General features: G+C 36.4%; 5 protein-coding genes, 1 long non-coding RNA gene and 1 other non-coding gene across 7 annotated transcripts in view; 3 read left to right on the top strand and 4 right to left on the bottom strand.

The window, feature by feature from the left end:
* On the bottom strand, positions 65-735 carry LOC104719555. Its single transcript, XR_756636.1, has 3 exons — positions 566-735; positions 346-437; positions 65-275 (listed from the first exon to the last, which is right to left on the bottom strand). It is a non-coding gene; the product is annotated as an uncharacterized LOC104719555 (long non-coding RNA).
* Positions 1425-1498, bottom strand: TRNAI-AAU. Its single transcript has one exon. It is a non-coding gene; the product is annotated as a tRNA-Ile (tRNA).
* LOC104719554 (uncharacterized protein YwbO) lies at positions 1664-3593 on the top strand. Its single transcript, XM_010437498.2, has 8 exons — positions 1664-1803; positions 2120-2274; positions 2362-2481; positions 2568-2611; positions 2699-2824; positions 2940-3024; positions 3117-3173; positions 3314-3593. Exons 1-8 carry the CDS (start codon positions 1725-1727, stop codon positions 3389-3391), a joined length of 744 nt encoding a protein of 247 aa, XP_010435800.1. The 5' UTR covers positions 1664-1724; the 3' UTR covers positions 3392-3593.
* Positions 3757-6157, bottom strand: LOC104719552 (E3 ubiquitin-protein ligase At3g02290-like). The gene is made up of 5 exons (XM_010437497.2): positions 5935-6157; positions 5271-5572; positions 4724-5123; positions 4315-4424; positions 3757-4021 (listed from the first exon to the last, which is right to left on the bottom strand). Exons 2-5 carry the CDS (start codon positions 5388-5390, stop codon positions 3989-3991), a joined length of 663 nt encoding a protein of 220 aa, XP_010435799.1. The 5' UTR covers positions 5391-5572; positions 5935-6157; the 3' UTR covers positions 3757-3988.
* LOC104719551 (exosome complex component CSL4) lies at positions 6409-8133 on the bottom strand. Its single transcript, XM_010437496.2, has 6 exons — positions 7927-8133; positions 7668-7742; positions 7493-7581; positions 7326-7410; positions 6990-7071; positions 6409-6773 (listed from the first exon to the last, which is right to left on the bottom strand). Exons 1-6 carry the CDS (start codon positions 8077-8079, stop codon positions 6685-6687), a joined length of 573 nt encoding a protein of 190 aa, XP_010435798.1. The 5' UTR covers positions 8080-8133; the 3' UTR covers positions 6409-6684.
* On the top strand, positions 8338-14088 carry LOC104719550 (AUGMIN subunit 5). Its single transcript, XM_019231233.1, has 10 exons — positions 8338-9293; positions 9872-10411; positions 10768-10909; positions 11093-11263; positions 11488-11697; positions 11785-11970; positions 12345-12504; positions 12880-13075; positions 13196-13328; positions 13730-14088. The coding sequence occupies exons 1-10, from the start codon at positions 8773-8775 to the stop codon at positions 13862-13864; spliced, it is 2394 nt and encodes a 797-aa protein (XP_019086778.1). The 5' UTR covers positions 8338-8772; the 3' UTR covers positions 13865-14088.
* Positions 13929-14165, top strand: part of LOC104720599 (AUGMIN subunit 5-like) — a 6295-nt gene continuing 6058 nt past the window's right edge. Inside the window, exon 1 of the mRNA XM_010438483.2 lies at positions 13929-13959. Within this exon, the coding sequence (XP_010436785.1) occupies positions 13929-13959 (31 nt within the window). The remainder of the gene's footprint in view (positions 13960-14165) is intronic.

Genomic DNA, 14165 nt, shown 5'->3' with positions numbered 1-14165 from the left:
TTTTTTTTTTTTTTTTTTTTTTTATCTTTTTGTTTTTCTTTAGTCATTTATTTTTTTTTCTCTTTCCACAATATAAAAATTGTAAGTTCTGTCTCTTTTTCGTTTCTCATTCATCTCCATCATCAAAAAACATTCTCTTTTCCAGATTTTGCAGCGGACCACATCTGACATATGACTTCATCCTGAATTAAGATAGATCCGATTTGGTGCAGCTCCGACAAAGAAGGTATCAAGATCTACTCATATGAAATGAAACTTCTTCCATCAACATCCACCTACAAATTCACCATTAATAACTTAACAAACAAACAACTTCATCAGAGAAGAAGATTTAGAGACTTATACCTCTCAAGAACAATAGCTTGGAATCTTCTTTTTCCTTAACTAACTCATCACCGTAACCTACTTAAACATCACCATAACCAGATTCTGCACCACTAATAGATATGGATATGGAGAAGCCCATGGGTATTGTGGCAGTTATGAGTAATATAGCTATCTTATGAATATAACTTTGGTTTCATTGGAATGTTTAAAGATCAGATTCATATCCAAATGCACTTACATATGTTAGCAGGGAGATTGAGTTTGTGAATTGTGATGCGTAGATTAGCTAAAAATGGATGATTCATTGTCTTCTCTTGTGATCCATTCATGAGTATCCACTATAAACTAACCATCTCACCAAAATACACGATCTAGGGAGAAAGGCCAGAGCTTGCCTAATTTTTTTTCCCAAATGTGTTGTCTCCTCCTTAAGTAATGATCTCCATTTGGCTTTAAGTAGTGAACTTCATTTTTCATTTGTGTCATCTTTTTTAGATGTGTAGTCCATGACAACGTCCATATAGAAACATGTTTATTTGATTGACTCGGATTGTACTCTAATATATATTAATAGAAAAATATATTAGAGTACTAATAAAAAGCTATAAAAATGTTAGAACATAGATCGCTAATGATAAATTGTAATGTAGAATATTCTTTATTCTAATTAAGTATACACAACTAAAGTTGGAAGTTAGATTATGACACAACAACAACACTGATACATACTATTCCGCCACAAGGACTTGTTTTACAATTTATATGTTGCTATATACTTTTAAAAAGTTTTGGTCCTTGGGATATACTTGGTAAAATATGCTATGTTTTTTTATATCAAAAGTCAACGAGATTAACTAAGATCGTGAATGGTGATACTCCAATAGGATTATTCAATTTTACATTGTAGAAGCCAGAAGGACTCGTCTTCTTCAAAAAGTGTATCAAAATAACATTGTTAAAAGACTTGTTCAATAGAAAGATATCGTCTACTGGATAAGTTACAAAAAAAAAAAATAGCGATCCAGCTATTCTTGCAAAAAAAGAAACATTTTTACAAGCTACAACCAATTCATCAAAATAATTTGTTTTGTACAAAATGGCCCATGCAGATTTCGAACCTGCGACCTTCGCGTTATTAGCACTACGCTCTAACCAACTGAGCTAATAGGCCATTTGCTTAAGTGATACAATCATTGCAAGTAATGTTAAAAATTTTGTTTTTGTGGAACTTTTTTTTTTTTTTGGTTTGGTCAAATTAACCTTCATTTTCATTTCAATTAATCAGTCAAAAAAGATACAAGAAAGATGTTGAAAGTATCATACGGATTAGTCAAAAGAGTATACTAAGACAATGTAGAAAAGTAGGGGAGAATGTGCTATATCATCATCGTGCGTGCATGGTTGGTGAGATTATGTTTCGTACTTGTCTCTCCATTAGAGGTTCACCTGCATCTTCTTTCCTCCAATCTTTTCCAGGTAAACTATGAAAATCATTTTAGATCATATATATTTATATATGCGTTAGATTTGTACAATTAGGATATGAATCGTTCTTCTAATCTTTAAGTTCTAATCCAAATAATCTTTGAAATTAAGCGTTTATAGCTCATTTTCTTTGCAAATTTTATTTTCATCTAGGAGTTTTAGATAATCTTTGTATGTGAATAAAGATGATCCAAGTGCCCTTGTTGACTTAAAAGTGAAGATCAAGTTTCTTTCATGTTTTGGTCTAGCTAGTTTCTGAGTTTAATGGATCCATTGGTTTATGTGTTTTGTGATTGAATTTGATCAGAGAAACTCCTAATGGCTGCGTCTGCGACCAACACCCCTTCGAAAAAGCTCATTCAAATCGATGTAAGCTCGGATTCGGTGTGTCCATGGTGCTTTGTGGGAAAGAAGAATCTTGACAAAGCTATTGATGCATCTAAAGATCAATACAACTTTGAGGTTACCTCTCACTACTCTCTATTATTTTGTTTACTTGAAGAATGATTGAGATGGTTACAATACACGTCTCTTGAAAAATAAACGTAGATCCGATGGCGTCCGTTTTTTCTTGATCCATCTGCACCAAAAGAAGGTGTGAGTAAGAAAGAGTTTTATCGACAGAAATATGGAAACAGATATGAAGGAATGTTCGCACAAATGACCAAGGTTACTATTTAACTTACCAATTCTTTAACATAGCTTTATGTTCTTGTTGAGACAATCTTGAGCTAATTTTTTGATTCATTACACAGGTCTTTAAAGGTCTTGGCTTAGAGTTTGACACATCCGGTCTCACGTAAGCACCAACAGTTTTCTTTTATCAGTCAAGAAGAGAGATTTCTTTTGTCTATTTTGTCTAAATGTTTTTTGTTTATAAGAACAGTGGAAACAGTCTTGATAGTCATAGACTTATACATTATGCCGGTAAACAAGCGCCGGAGAAACAACATAAACTTGTTGAGGAATTGTTTATCGGTTACTTCACGCAGGGGAAGTACATCGGTGACAGGTATTGAAGACAAAGCTCTTATCCCCAAATATGTAAAACAGTTTTGTTTTGGGATATATAAGCCTTTAAGTATCCTTAGACGTTTAACTGGACATAACCTTGCGGATGAATTCAGGGAGTTTTTGGTTGAGACGGCTAACAAGGTTGGGATAGAAGGAGCAGAAGAGTTACTCTCAGACCCCAACAATGGAGTCACAGAGGTGTGTTTTCTGAACAATGTGGTCATTAGTGTTTGTTCTGTAGGATAATGTGTTGAATGATCTGTTCTGAACTACGTTTTTATAATGAAAAGGTGAAAGAAGCGCTGGCAAAGTATTCACAAAATATCAGTGGAGTTCCAAATTATACGGTAAGTTTACGCGCTACATATCGATTGGCCTTTATAAGATCATGGCAAAACTCTAGTATAGAGTGAAACAGACCGCCATTTTTAATGTGTCCTTATAGTCTTGTATCCTTACTTTGTACTGTTTTTTTTTTTTTTTTCAGATTAACGGGAAGGTGAAAGTGAGTGGTGCGCAACCGCCCGAGATATTCCAAAATGCGTTCAGAGCGGCTTCAGCTTGAAATATAAACAGTGAACTCAAGAGTTCGTGAATTTTTTAATGTCCATGGAGACTTTCTGTTTCTGTTGTTTGAGCTTTAAGTTTTTGACTGTTTCAATAAGTTGGTGTAATAATACAAATTTGGTGTTTCAATAAGTTGGTGTAGTAATACATTTGGTGTTTCAATAAGTTGGCGTAATAATACAAATTTGGTGTTTCAGTAAGTTGGTGCAGTGATACAAATTAAGTCTTTGATGGATTGTCTAATAATTCAAAGAAGTTGAATAGAAAACACAGCATTCTTCCTCTTGTTCTTCTTCTTGCTCTGATTTCAGAAATAAAAATATTGTTTCTGCTAATACGGTTGATAAGCCATTTATATTCAGATGAAAACAAAAGTGCTTGATAAGCCATTTTTTCATTCCAGTAATCTTTTTAAAGATAAATGTATATATATGAGTCTATAATATTAGGAGACATCCACACAATTCTCATATTTACTGTCAAAGGCATCTGGATATTCACAGAAAGTTTTATGTACAAGTGATTTCTCTCCTGTTTATTCTATAGAGCACGACTCAACATTTTTTACTTCTTTGAGCAAGTCTTTATTACAATGCTAAGAAGTTTCGTTTTCATCAAATGCCATCACCTGAAAGATTAGGTTGGAAAAAATTAGCTAAAGATGCATTAACTCCAAAATGTTAACTTATGCATGGTTCATATGACCAAGAAAAGTATGAGAAATGGACCAGTCCATTATTTTCTTTTCTTTTTTTTTTGATCTCAGGACCAGTCTACTTATGGATGCAATAAATGTTAATGCTTAAAATGGAGATGAGAAATTCTAATACAAAATGATGCACATTTCATATCTATGAAGGAGACTGATGTAACATTTAACCAAATTTGAAGTTTAAAACTTGTAAGAAAGCGACGAGTTACCTTTCCACAGACAGGGCAAGTTTCACTTCTCTCCATCCATTCATAGATACAGCTAAGGTGGAAATGGTGAGAACACTTGGTTATTATCTTTGGATTCTCCGGGGTGTAATCTGCACATTGTAAAACAAAGAATTCTGAAACCAATATAGCATCAAAGCACTCGCAACGATTTCGGTATCTACATAATTCCATTCTACGAAATCTGATGTAAACTATCCTAAGAACAAAGACTATTAATGGCCTAATTGCTCAGGAGTGTATTAAATCAAGAAATGGAAACCATGAAAGCAACTTATAAAGATATACTAATAACCTAACACACTCTTTATCGCCGCGGTAAATAATAAGCCAAGAAAACTGCATATAATGGATTCAAAGAGAGCATCAAACTAGATTTTTTTAGTTTTACCATCAAGGCAGGTTGGACAAATATCTTCATCATCCGATTCTGCGTAATAATTTTCTATCCCGGGCACTGTTTTCGACTTTGCAATGGTTGATGAACCTTTGGAATACACTTCTTTCGAACCATCTTCACAATCGGACTTACTCCATTTGCCTCCACCACCCAAAGCTTCAGAACTCATTTCAGTATCACCTCTTAATGGTTGTGATTCTTCACCTGAATGGCCTGAGCCTTTAACAAAACGAAAATACCTAGGATCAGCATCGTAAGGCAATGGTCTTGGAGGAGAATGATACACATTAGACAAAGAGTCATCAAGTGCAGTTGTTGAATTCATCACTGCAGCAGTCTCCACAGTTGAAGGTATCGGATGCATTCCCCCTCTATTAAATAACGAAGCATACTACAAAAAGAGAAAGGTAGACCATGAGTTTCTAACTCAACAAAACCAGAGTTCATATCTACCAAAGCATGCTTTCAAGGCAAGTCTCACTGCTAATTCACTACAAAAGAAGCACATGATTCGATGAAGAAGGTGAAAAGAACATACCAAACCCATGAAACTCTGGAGGAAGCAATTAAGGCATGGACAGTTCCTAGTCATGGAAGTGTTTGGATTCACATAACTCTCAAAGAGATCAACTTGAAAGCAACAACAGAAAGCACCCATATCTTCAACAAACTCAAGTTTTCAAATTTTACAGAGAATGAGAGAGGAACCCCAATTTCACAGAAGTTTTATTTTTCACTAGCTCCCGCAAACCAGAATCCCCTCTCTCTCTCTCTCTCTGTCTCTCTCTCTCTCTCTCTTCTTAACTGCAAAACTCTTGTTCCTACAGTCGAATCTCCCACCTGTAATAGAAGAAACATATCAAAATTTCACATTTCTAAAAACCAAACGAAATCAGCTAATACAAGTTCTNTATAGTAAAATATGAAAAAAAAAAATTTTTTAAAAAAAAAAAAAAAAAAAAAAAAAAAAAGATTCGTTCTTTAACGTATCACGTATGAGAAAAGAACATCAATCAGAGATGAAACCAAAATATGAAGGAATCATCATAAAAGCTTATCGAAGAAGGGTTTTTCGAAACCGATGAAACATTAGATGATCATCAGTAATGAATTGTATTCAATCAAATCATAATGATCATCAAATACAATTTTTTAAAAAAGAAGTAAAAAAAAAAAAAAAAAACAGAGGAATCGGTGAGCACCTTTTTGAGATAAGAAGCCTGAGAAAAAATCCAGGAAGCAATGAGAAAAACAAACCCCCAGGAAATCTCCAGGGTAATTAATTAAAAATTAATCTGTTGACTAATTCTTTAAAAATTGAAGATTTTTGCAGGTTTCTCTTCTAAAAAGTGCAGAATGATTTTCCCGGAATAATAGCGATCCTTCCTCTCTCTCTCTCTCTCTCTTTCTTTCTCGTCTTTAACCAGGAAAACAGAAATTTCCAGAAACCGTCCCTTTAATTTTACATATTTTTATTTTTGACCCTACATGTTTTGATTGTAAAGTTTATAAACTACACTAATTTTGACCCTTACGTTTTTCTATACTCTAACTTAACCCATTTACTAGTTCTCCGCAGTCACGGTGTTGCTAAGTTCACGTCTCACCAATTCACTAAGATATTGCGACGATCAAGTTGTACTAGCTCAAATGATTTAAATGTCGCGACGATCATATTTAAAATCAAATGTTTCCTTCTACCAAAAAAAAGCGAAAACTTTAACACACAATTTTTGAAATAGTCACTAACAACAAAATGTCTTTCGAGTTTAAGAACTTGTAAGTACCCTAATTATCATGAATATGCCAACCTTGACAAGGTCAAATGGATCTAAACTTTTTATCTCTACACCTGATAACCCAAAAATTGTAATAATCTTCAAATGGGTTTTCTTGTTGCAAAGCCCACACCTCACTATGTGAGAGAAGCCAAGTATCGCCTTCAAGTTCGACTACCCCACCTTGGCAACTTTTCTTTGCTCGGTTTGGCCAGACAAGGGGCACTGCATCTCCGTCCAACTTATAGGAACCATTGTCTCGCCTGCGCACAATCACCAGACCACGAAAACTTTTTTTATTACTCAGACCTCATAATGTATAAAGGCCAAACGAAGCAAATACATCTCCATATTAACAAACTACAAGTTGGAAATGTATTACACTTTGATATGCGATAGATCAGCTATAGACTTAATACTCTTCCTTCATTACACTGGCCTTTATTAGTTTCCAAGAGTAGGAAAATAAAAGAATATACCTGCAGCACTTTCTGCTGAGACCACACCAAGTTCATTCTTAGCAGTCGACAAATAGTATGCCCGTGCATCACCAAGAGACAGCTTTAAGAGTCCCAGTTAAGGAAACTTCAGATGTTATTCCCCAAAACATCATATACTATTATAGACTACAAGTTTACAACTACGCTACATTCGAATCACATTATACAGCAAGATGTGTGAGTGAAAAGAGTAACTGGATGGCACAAAGTAACAAATCTTAGGAATGTTTAAGCACTGGTCGACCCCTAAACTGTAAAAAAAAAACCAGATACTAATAGACAATAAGTAAGAAATCTTAGGTGTGCAAAGGATACAACCATAGCTCTAACAATGTCACCAGCATGGAAAGACTGATGCAAGTCAACTTTGTCAATCTCTGTTGCTCTAACATCTTGTTGCCTTTTGAAAGAGCAAACACAAGTTAGATCAACTCATAAAAAAAAAACTAAACCAACACCACAGGAGCATGAGTAATTCCAACCTGATTACGCCAGCAAAATTTTCACGAACAGCCTTTGGACCAACACATAAGATATCAACAGCAGCCATCCGAGCCATAACTTTAGTCACCTACCAAAAATATCAGAGAATTAGCCTTCAAAAATTACTTACTTCTTAGTATGAACATCAACGAATTCCACAAGAGCAAGACTCACCCTTGCTATGACAACAGAACCAGGCTCAGGTATAGGACCATGTGCCTTGTGACCCGTAACTTCCACAACAGCTCTCTGCTTTGCCATTGTTATGATCCAATAAGTTATATATCCATTCATAATCACAAAAACAAGTATAACAATCCAAAGATTTCGATTTCGATTACAATGAATTTAACAATCCAACGATTTTGATTTCCCATAGGATTCAGCAAGCTATATCAATGTAACAGAAGAACCAATCAGTAGACGAACCAACCTGGTCAAGTGATTCGGGAAGAGGAGAAACAATCCGACGAGTTCCTGTAAGTGAAGCGTAGATGGTTGTATCGTTGACGTAAGCTCCTTTTCCGGCTTTAAACTCAGTAGCTTGCCCAATTACATCTCCCGGCGTTACTAGCTCCGTCGTCATAGTTTCAAAATTTTCCGATTTGCGACTGTGAAACAAAACCCTAGGAACCTGAGGGTTTTTGATCGGCAAATATTAACCAGGAAAAACATAAATTTCCGGAAACAGTCCCTTTAATGTTTTATAAATTCAATTTTGATCCTATAGTTTCGAATTATAATTTAAGCTACTTTAATTTTGACCCATCTGTTTTTTAAATTACACAATCCGACCCGGATACACCTAATACCCGGTGTGCCTGACCCGGTTAATTTTTCAAGTTTTCAACAGTCGACGACACACTTGCAGAAAAAATTCGAGTTTGATTCCCTTGGAATTGAAAAAATCCAATAAACAAACAAGCGGGACCTTCAATTTTGAAATCTCTCTATCCAGATCCATCTCTCCGTCACGATCTTCCTCTTACCGTCACCGGAACCGGCGAAGATTAGTCTTCGTGATTCCAGATCTGTTCCTATACTCCTTCTTCATCCTATCGTTTGTGTTCATCGGATTATACAATTCGCTCCATTGTTTCTGCATTTCTCGAATTGATTAGGTTAAAAAAATGTGTCAGTACTCGATTTGAGTAACCTAGGTGTTTCGGTACGTTTCTGTTTTGGATTTGAGCAAAACGACGGGAATCATGAGTAGAAATTTCGGAAGTTTCGTGAAGATTTGAGGGATTGGTTTTAGGTATTTGTAGTGGTAGAGAGAATGCAGAGTTTAACGAGTTCAGCTCCGACACCGGAGGCGATATTAGAATGGTTACAGAAGGAAATGGGGTATAGGCAATTAGGTCCGTATAGTGGATCAAGCAAGTCTCATGTTCCTTCCATTGATGCTATTAGGAAGATTTGTAGAGGGAATATGATACCTGTTTGGAATTTTTTGATAAACCGGGTGAAATCGGAGAAGACGGTGGAGAGAATTAGGCGGAACATTACGGTTCATGGAGGAAGTAGTAATGCTGGTAGCGTTGGGAGTTCTGTGATTCCTGGGAAGGAGGAGGGTAAGGGAAAAGGACGGCGGAAGGAAAAGACAGTGACTGGGGAGAGTTCGAGTTATGCAGAGGGTAGAGAGGCTGCATTGCAGGAAAGGGAATTAGCTGCAAAGGAAGTGGAGAGATTGAGGAACATAGTGAGGAGGCAAAGAAAAGATTTGAAAGCTAGAATGTTGGAGGTCTCTAGAGAAGAAGCAGAACGGAAAAGGATGCTTGACGATAGAGCAAATTACAGGTTTGATTTAAATCTTCATTGTGGATACATTATGTTCATACTTTGTTTCTCACTTGTAAGAGTATATAATAGAAAATTTCTGCACCACTTAGCTTTCTCTGGTTGTGGTTATGCGTTTTATCACTAGTCTTATGTCCCCAATAGAACCGTTATAAGTATAGCTTTTTATCTATGTCCTGTTTAGCTAGTTAGAGTCTGTGCCATGTTTAGGTGGTTTCGATATCGTTCTCTGTGATTGAAGCAGCCATGTATATATATAGCCCTGAAATTATTCTTTTTTGGTCATGTTGATTCTCTAAGAATCTTGATATACCTCTAGAATGGAATATATGAGATTTCTTCAGGTTATTGTGTTACTTTGGTTTCATGGATATGCCACACATCAACCATTTATTAAGTTTGTATCCATGCTTAATGATATTAATTTTCTATTTTCCCCTGTCATGAAGCTTTATCAACAGCATCTCTCTGTTGAAATGCATTGAAACTGCTGATACAACAATGGAAATCGTTGTTTCTGTTATGCTCAGTCTATCTTTCAAATTGTTTGGTGAGTTTATTTTGTTTCCATTTCTCAGACACAGGCAAGCATTGTTGGAAGCTTATGATCAACAATGCGACGAAGCAACAAGAATATTTGCAGAGTATCACAAAAGGCTACAAGTCTACGTTAATCAAGCAAATGATGCACAACGGTCTGTCAATTCGTCGAATGAAGTGTCAAGCAGCCTCAGTGCTAACAGTGAGAGGGAAGCTGTTTATTCCACTGTCAAAGGAACTAAGTCTGCAGATGATGTCATTCTCATGGAAACAACCCGAGAGCGAAATATCAGAATAGTTTGTGATTTGCTTGCATCACACATGATTGAAAGAATACGTAACTCTTTCCCTGCATACGAAGGAAATGGAATTTGTTCACATCCTGAGCTGGAAACAGCCAAGCTCGGTTTTGAATATGATGGAGAAATAACTGATGAGATGAAAACTGTTATAGTAAATTCCCTGAGGGGTCCTCCTCTGCTGCTTCAGGCTATCGCTGCATACACTTTACGTATTAAGACCCTGATATCCAGAGAGATGGAGAAGATTGATGTCAGAGCAGATGCTGAAATGTTAAGGTGTCTTCTGACTTTCCTCTTATGCCACACTCTGTTATTGTGTACTCCTGATTCTGCAGTGTGACTCAAATGCACCTTGCATGCTATTTTTGCTGACTGATGCGGAAGATTATGAAACACATATAGCAATTTAGTACTTTCTGATTTCGTTGCAGCTAACTTATGTTGGAACGTATTTTGATCTGGTCGATATGAGCTGTTCCTGGGGTCCCTTTAAATTATGTTTGATCAATGATTATTGTATCTCTATCTTATATCAAGATTTCAGTTTTCATGAGTCATATCTGCTTTCTTAAGTTCTTGTTCCAGGGTTGCTTTGGACTAACATAAGCAATTGGATGTCAATCTATTTACAGGTATAAGTTTGAGAACAACCGGGTAACAGACAATTCTTCTTCTGATGTGAGCTCGCCTTTGAGTTATCAGTTTAATGGTAATGGGAAGATAGGCACAGATACACATTTCCAAGGATCTAACAACCAGCTCCTTGAACGGCAGGTTGTTTTCTTTGTCTAGTTTTGCTGGCTCTTCTTGTTAATTTGAACATACAGAAAAAGGATATTTATGTTTCAAATTAAGCAAATATTGACAGATATTTGGTTTGGTCTTCCACTGCTGTTTTTGTATGGCCATATTTTAAAAGTCTGTTTATCTTACCTTTCACCTGTGCTACTTTTCCAGAAAGCGCATGTTCAACAATTTTTGGCTACTGAAGATGCACTTAACAAAGCTGCTGAAGCTCGTGATTTATGCCACAAATTTATTAACCGTTTGCATGGAAGTGCTGATGCAGCTTCACATTCGTTTTCTGGAGGCACAACACAGAGTGGTAGCAATCTTAGGCAATTTGAGGTAGATGCCAGATTCCCTTGGTTTCTAAAAAGACCTTGATTTCTTCAGTTTATCCTTCCACTTGAATCTGAAAAGAATAATTATGTTCTTATACAATTCTACAATCAGAATACTTTTATATTTGTCATGTAGCAGGCACTGCATAACTGATTCTCAGTTATCATGAAAGTTCATTGTATGTTTAATATACTTGCTTGATCAAGCTATCCAATTATCCTTTGCAGTTGGATGTATGGGGAAAGGAAAGAGAAGCTGCTGGTTTGAGGGCTAGCTTAAACACACTGTTATCTGAAATACAACGGCTAAACAAATTATGTTCAGAACGAAAAGAAGCCGAAGATTCCTTGAAAAAGAAGTGGAAGAAAATTGAGGAATTTGATGCTCGCAGATCCGAACTTGAAACCATATATACAACTCTTCTAAAGGCTAACATGGTAATATCCCAACTTCTCTTTCATTGAAGTGATTAAGTGATATTTACTATGGGCATTACTCTGACCTTTTTTTTAATATATATATAGGATGCTGTTGCATTCTGGAATCAGCAACCACTCGCTGCAAGGGAATATGCAGCAGCAACTGTAATTCCAGCTAGTGAAGTTGTTGTGGACATTTCAAACAGCGCAAAAGATTTTATTGAGAAAGAAGTGTCTGCTTTCTTTCAAAGTCCTGATAACTCTCTCTATATGCTTCCGGCTACTCCCCAGGTATGTAAATTGTCAGATGACATTCTGATGATTTTATCTATCAGTTTCTGCGAGATACAAGTGCACTCTAGTTCAATCGTATGATAGATATTTGACTGATAATTGAAGACTAATGTTTGTTGAATAATACACAAATAACAGAAGTTGCATATAGAAATGTGTGGTATATTTTCTAGCCTCAAGGTTCTTTTGGTCTGTGAGTCAAGTACTCATGCACCATAGAAGAACGTTGGGACTTAATGGTTCAAGAAACATTTTTGCTGGTCTCATAGGTGTAACGGAATGTGAATTAGAAGACGTAGTGTTCTTTTAAGTTAGCAAACTTGTATATTGATGCCTCGATTCTGTCATTTATATGCAATTTTCTTCAACAGGGACTTCTAGAGTCTATGGGAGCTAATGGATCAACAGGACCTGAAGCTGTTGCTTATGCAGAGAAGAATGCTGCTCTATTAACTGCAAGAGCAGGTGCAAGAGATCCATCAGCAATTCCATCTATATGCCGCATTTCTGCTGCCCTTCAATATCCTGCAGGTGAGATTTTCCTCTTTTTAGAAAGAAAAACACCCAAGGACGTACAGTTCATCCCTCTGGAAAGGCTCATGTGTATTGAACCATCCCAATTTGGAAGCGCTTCCTATTGAAACCATTGCTCACTGCCTCATGAATTACAGTGTCTTTCAATGGAATGCTAAATCAAACAGACAAACATAGAAAGACTTTTTCTTTTCACTGTTGGTTCATCAACCTACCACGTAGATTGATGTATGCTAGAATAGCCACGTAGACCTGCTGCTGGTTTCAAGCATAGAAAGTTTTCCTTGATATGAATTCCTTTCATAAGCCAAAATGTTGTAGTGGCTTCTTAGTAGGATTTGATTATAATCAATGTTCTTGCTTCTTAAATAGGTCTGGAGGGTTCAGATGCAAGTTTGGCCTCAGTTTTAGAGTCTCTTGAGTTCTGCTTACGGGTTCGTGGATCTGAAGCATGTGTTTTAGAAGACTTAGCAAAGGCAATCGATTTGGTCCATATACGGCAGGATCTAGTTGAAAGTGGCCATTCTCTGTTAGATCATGCTTTCCGTGCGCAGCAAAAATATGAAAGGTAAGGCGTATTCCTCTGTACTTTGGCATACACAGGCTACCGATATCTTATTTATTTCCCCCACGGTATTCTATATTCTTTGTAAACTTTCATTGTACTAACTACGTATCTTGTATGCAGAACAACTAACTACTGCCTAGATCTAGCTTCTGAGCAAGAGAATACAATATCAGACCAATGGTTGCCTGAACTTAGGACTGCAGTCCAGAATGCTCAAGCTTCCTCTGAGCACTGCAAATACGTCAGGGGTTTGGTATGGAACTACTTTTAACTATAATTCTTGTTTGTAATGCATAATATAGACAGATGGTGACCATCTTAATGCATTTTCACGTGGACGTTCTAAGTCATACGGCTCCTAAAGCATGGCTTGTCTGAACCATAAAATCTGCCTGACCGTGTTTTAATTATTTTTGTTGTGTTTGGGATTTAAGATCCTTCTTACAGTTGGTGCTCTTTAAGCTTGCCTTTTAATTTAGTCCCCATTATAACTAGTTAATGTTACAAAATTGCAAATCAAGTTTATGTTTTCTAGTCTTTTTGTTGTCTGTGATATATTGTACTAAAATCCTAATTTACTTCATATTTTTATTCTTGGGCACACCCTTTCACATATGAAGCTTGATAACGTTGTTGCTTGTGTATCCAATGCAGCTTGATGAATGGTGGGAACAGCCTGCAGCAACAGTGGTTGATTGGGTTACTGTAGATGGTCAAAGTGTTGCAGCTTGGCAAAACCATGTCAAACAGCTTCTTGCCTTTTACGATAAAGAATCATTGAGAACGTAAAAACCCCCATCGTGGCCCGCTCAATTCTCATTATACACACTAGTGAATCTGATCTTCTACAACAATGTATGCAAAGTGGGAAAACTCGATGTGCAGTTTGTAAAGAAAATGGTAACTCTTCTTCTTCTCTTTGTGTGTGTCGTCGTTATAGTTCCTCAGGTTTTATTTTTAACATCATTGCGGGAAACTAATGTGTTTCGCCATTTGTGTTTTGTGTTTTTTTATCAAGTATCTCTGTTTTTCTGATTCTCTTAATCAGTCTTGTATCACGAGGTTTGTGTTTCCATACATTCTTAGCTAA

Source organism: Camelina sativa, chromosome 10 (assembly GCF_000633955.1).
Source record: "Camelina sativa cultivar DH55 chromosome 10, Cs, whole genome shotgun sequence".
Classification (NCBI taxonomy): domain Eukaryota; kingdom Viridiplantae; phylum Streptophyta; class Magnoliopsida; order Brassicales; family Brassicaceae; genus Camelina; species Camelina sativa.
Note: the sequence above shows the minus strand (reverse complement) of the source record. Positions and strands in the feature narration are given on the sequence as shown.

Excerpts from the sequence above, each read along its gene's own strand:
- LOC104719551 (XM_010437496.2), bottom strand. The coding sequence starts at position 8,079 with ATGACGACGGAGCTAGTAACGCCGGGAGATGTAATTGGGCAAGCTACT. Across the intron at positions 7,582-7,667 it reads GTTCTGTTGTCATAGCAAGG|GTGACTAAAGTTATGGCTCG; the intron begins GTGAGTCTTGCT and ends TATTTTTGGTAG. Across the intron at positions 7,411-7,492 it reads AATTTTGCTGGCGTAATCAG|GCAACAAGATGTTAGAGCAA; the intron begins GTTGGAATTACT and ends CTCTTTCAAAAG.
- LOC104719554 (XM_010437498.2), top strand. The coding sequence starts at position 1,725 with ATGGTTGGTGAGATTATGTTTCGTACTTGTCTCTCCATTAGAGGTTCA. Across the intron at positions 2,482-2,567 it reads TGTTCGCACAAATGACCAAG|GTCTTTAAAGGTCTTGGCTT; the intron begins GTTACTATTTAA and ends TTCATTACACAG. Across the intron at positions 2,612-2,698 it reads TTTGACACATCCGGTCTCAC|TGGAAACAGTCTTGATAGTC; the intron begins GTAAGCACCAAC and ends TTATAAGAACAG.
- LOC104719550 (XM_019231233.1), top strand. The coding sequence starts at position 8,773 with ATGCAGAGTTTAACGAGTTCAGCTCCGACACCGGAGGCGATATTAGAA. Across the intron at positions 11,264-11,487 it reads GCAATCTTAGGCAATTTGAG|TTGGATGTATGGGGAAAGGA; the intron begins GTAGATGCCAGA and ends TATCCTTTGCAG. Across the intron at positions 12,505-12,879 it reads TGCCCTTCAATATCCTGCAG|GTCTGGAGGGTTCAGATGCA; the intron begins GTGAGATTTTCC and ends CTTCTTAAATAG.
- LOC104719552 (XM_010437497.2), bottom strand. The coding sequence starts at position 5,390 with ATGGGTGCTTTCTGTTGTTGCTTTCAAGTTGATCTCTTTGAGAGTTAT. Across the intron at positions 5,124-5,270 it reads TCCAGAGTTTCATGGGTTTG|TATGCTTCGTTATTTAATAG; the intron begins GTATGTTCTTTT and ends CTCTTTTTGTAG. Across the intron at positions 4,022-4,314 it reads CTTGCCCTGTCTGTGGAAAG|GTGATGGCATTTGATGAAAA; the intron begins GTAACTCGTCGC and ends CTAATCTTTCAG.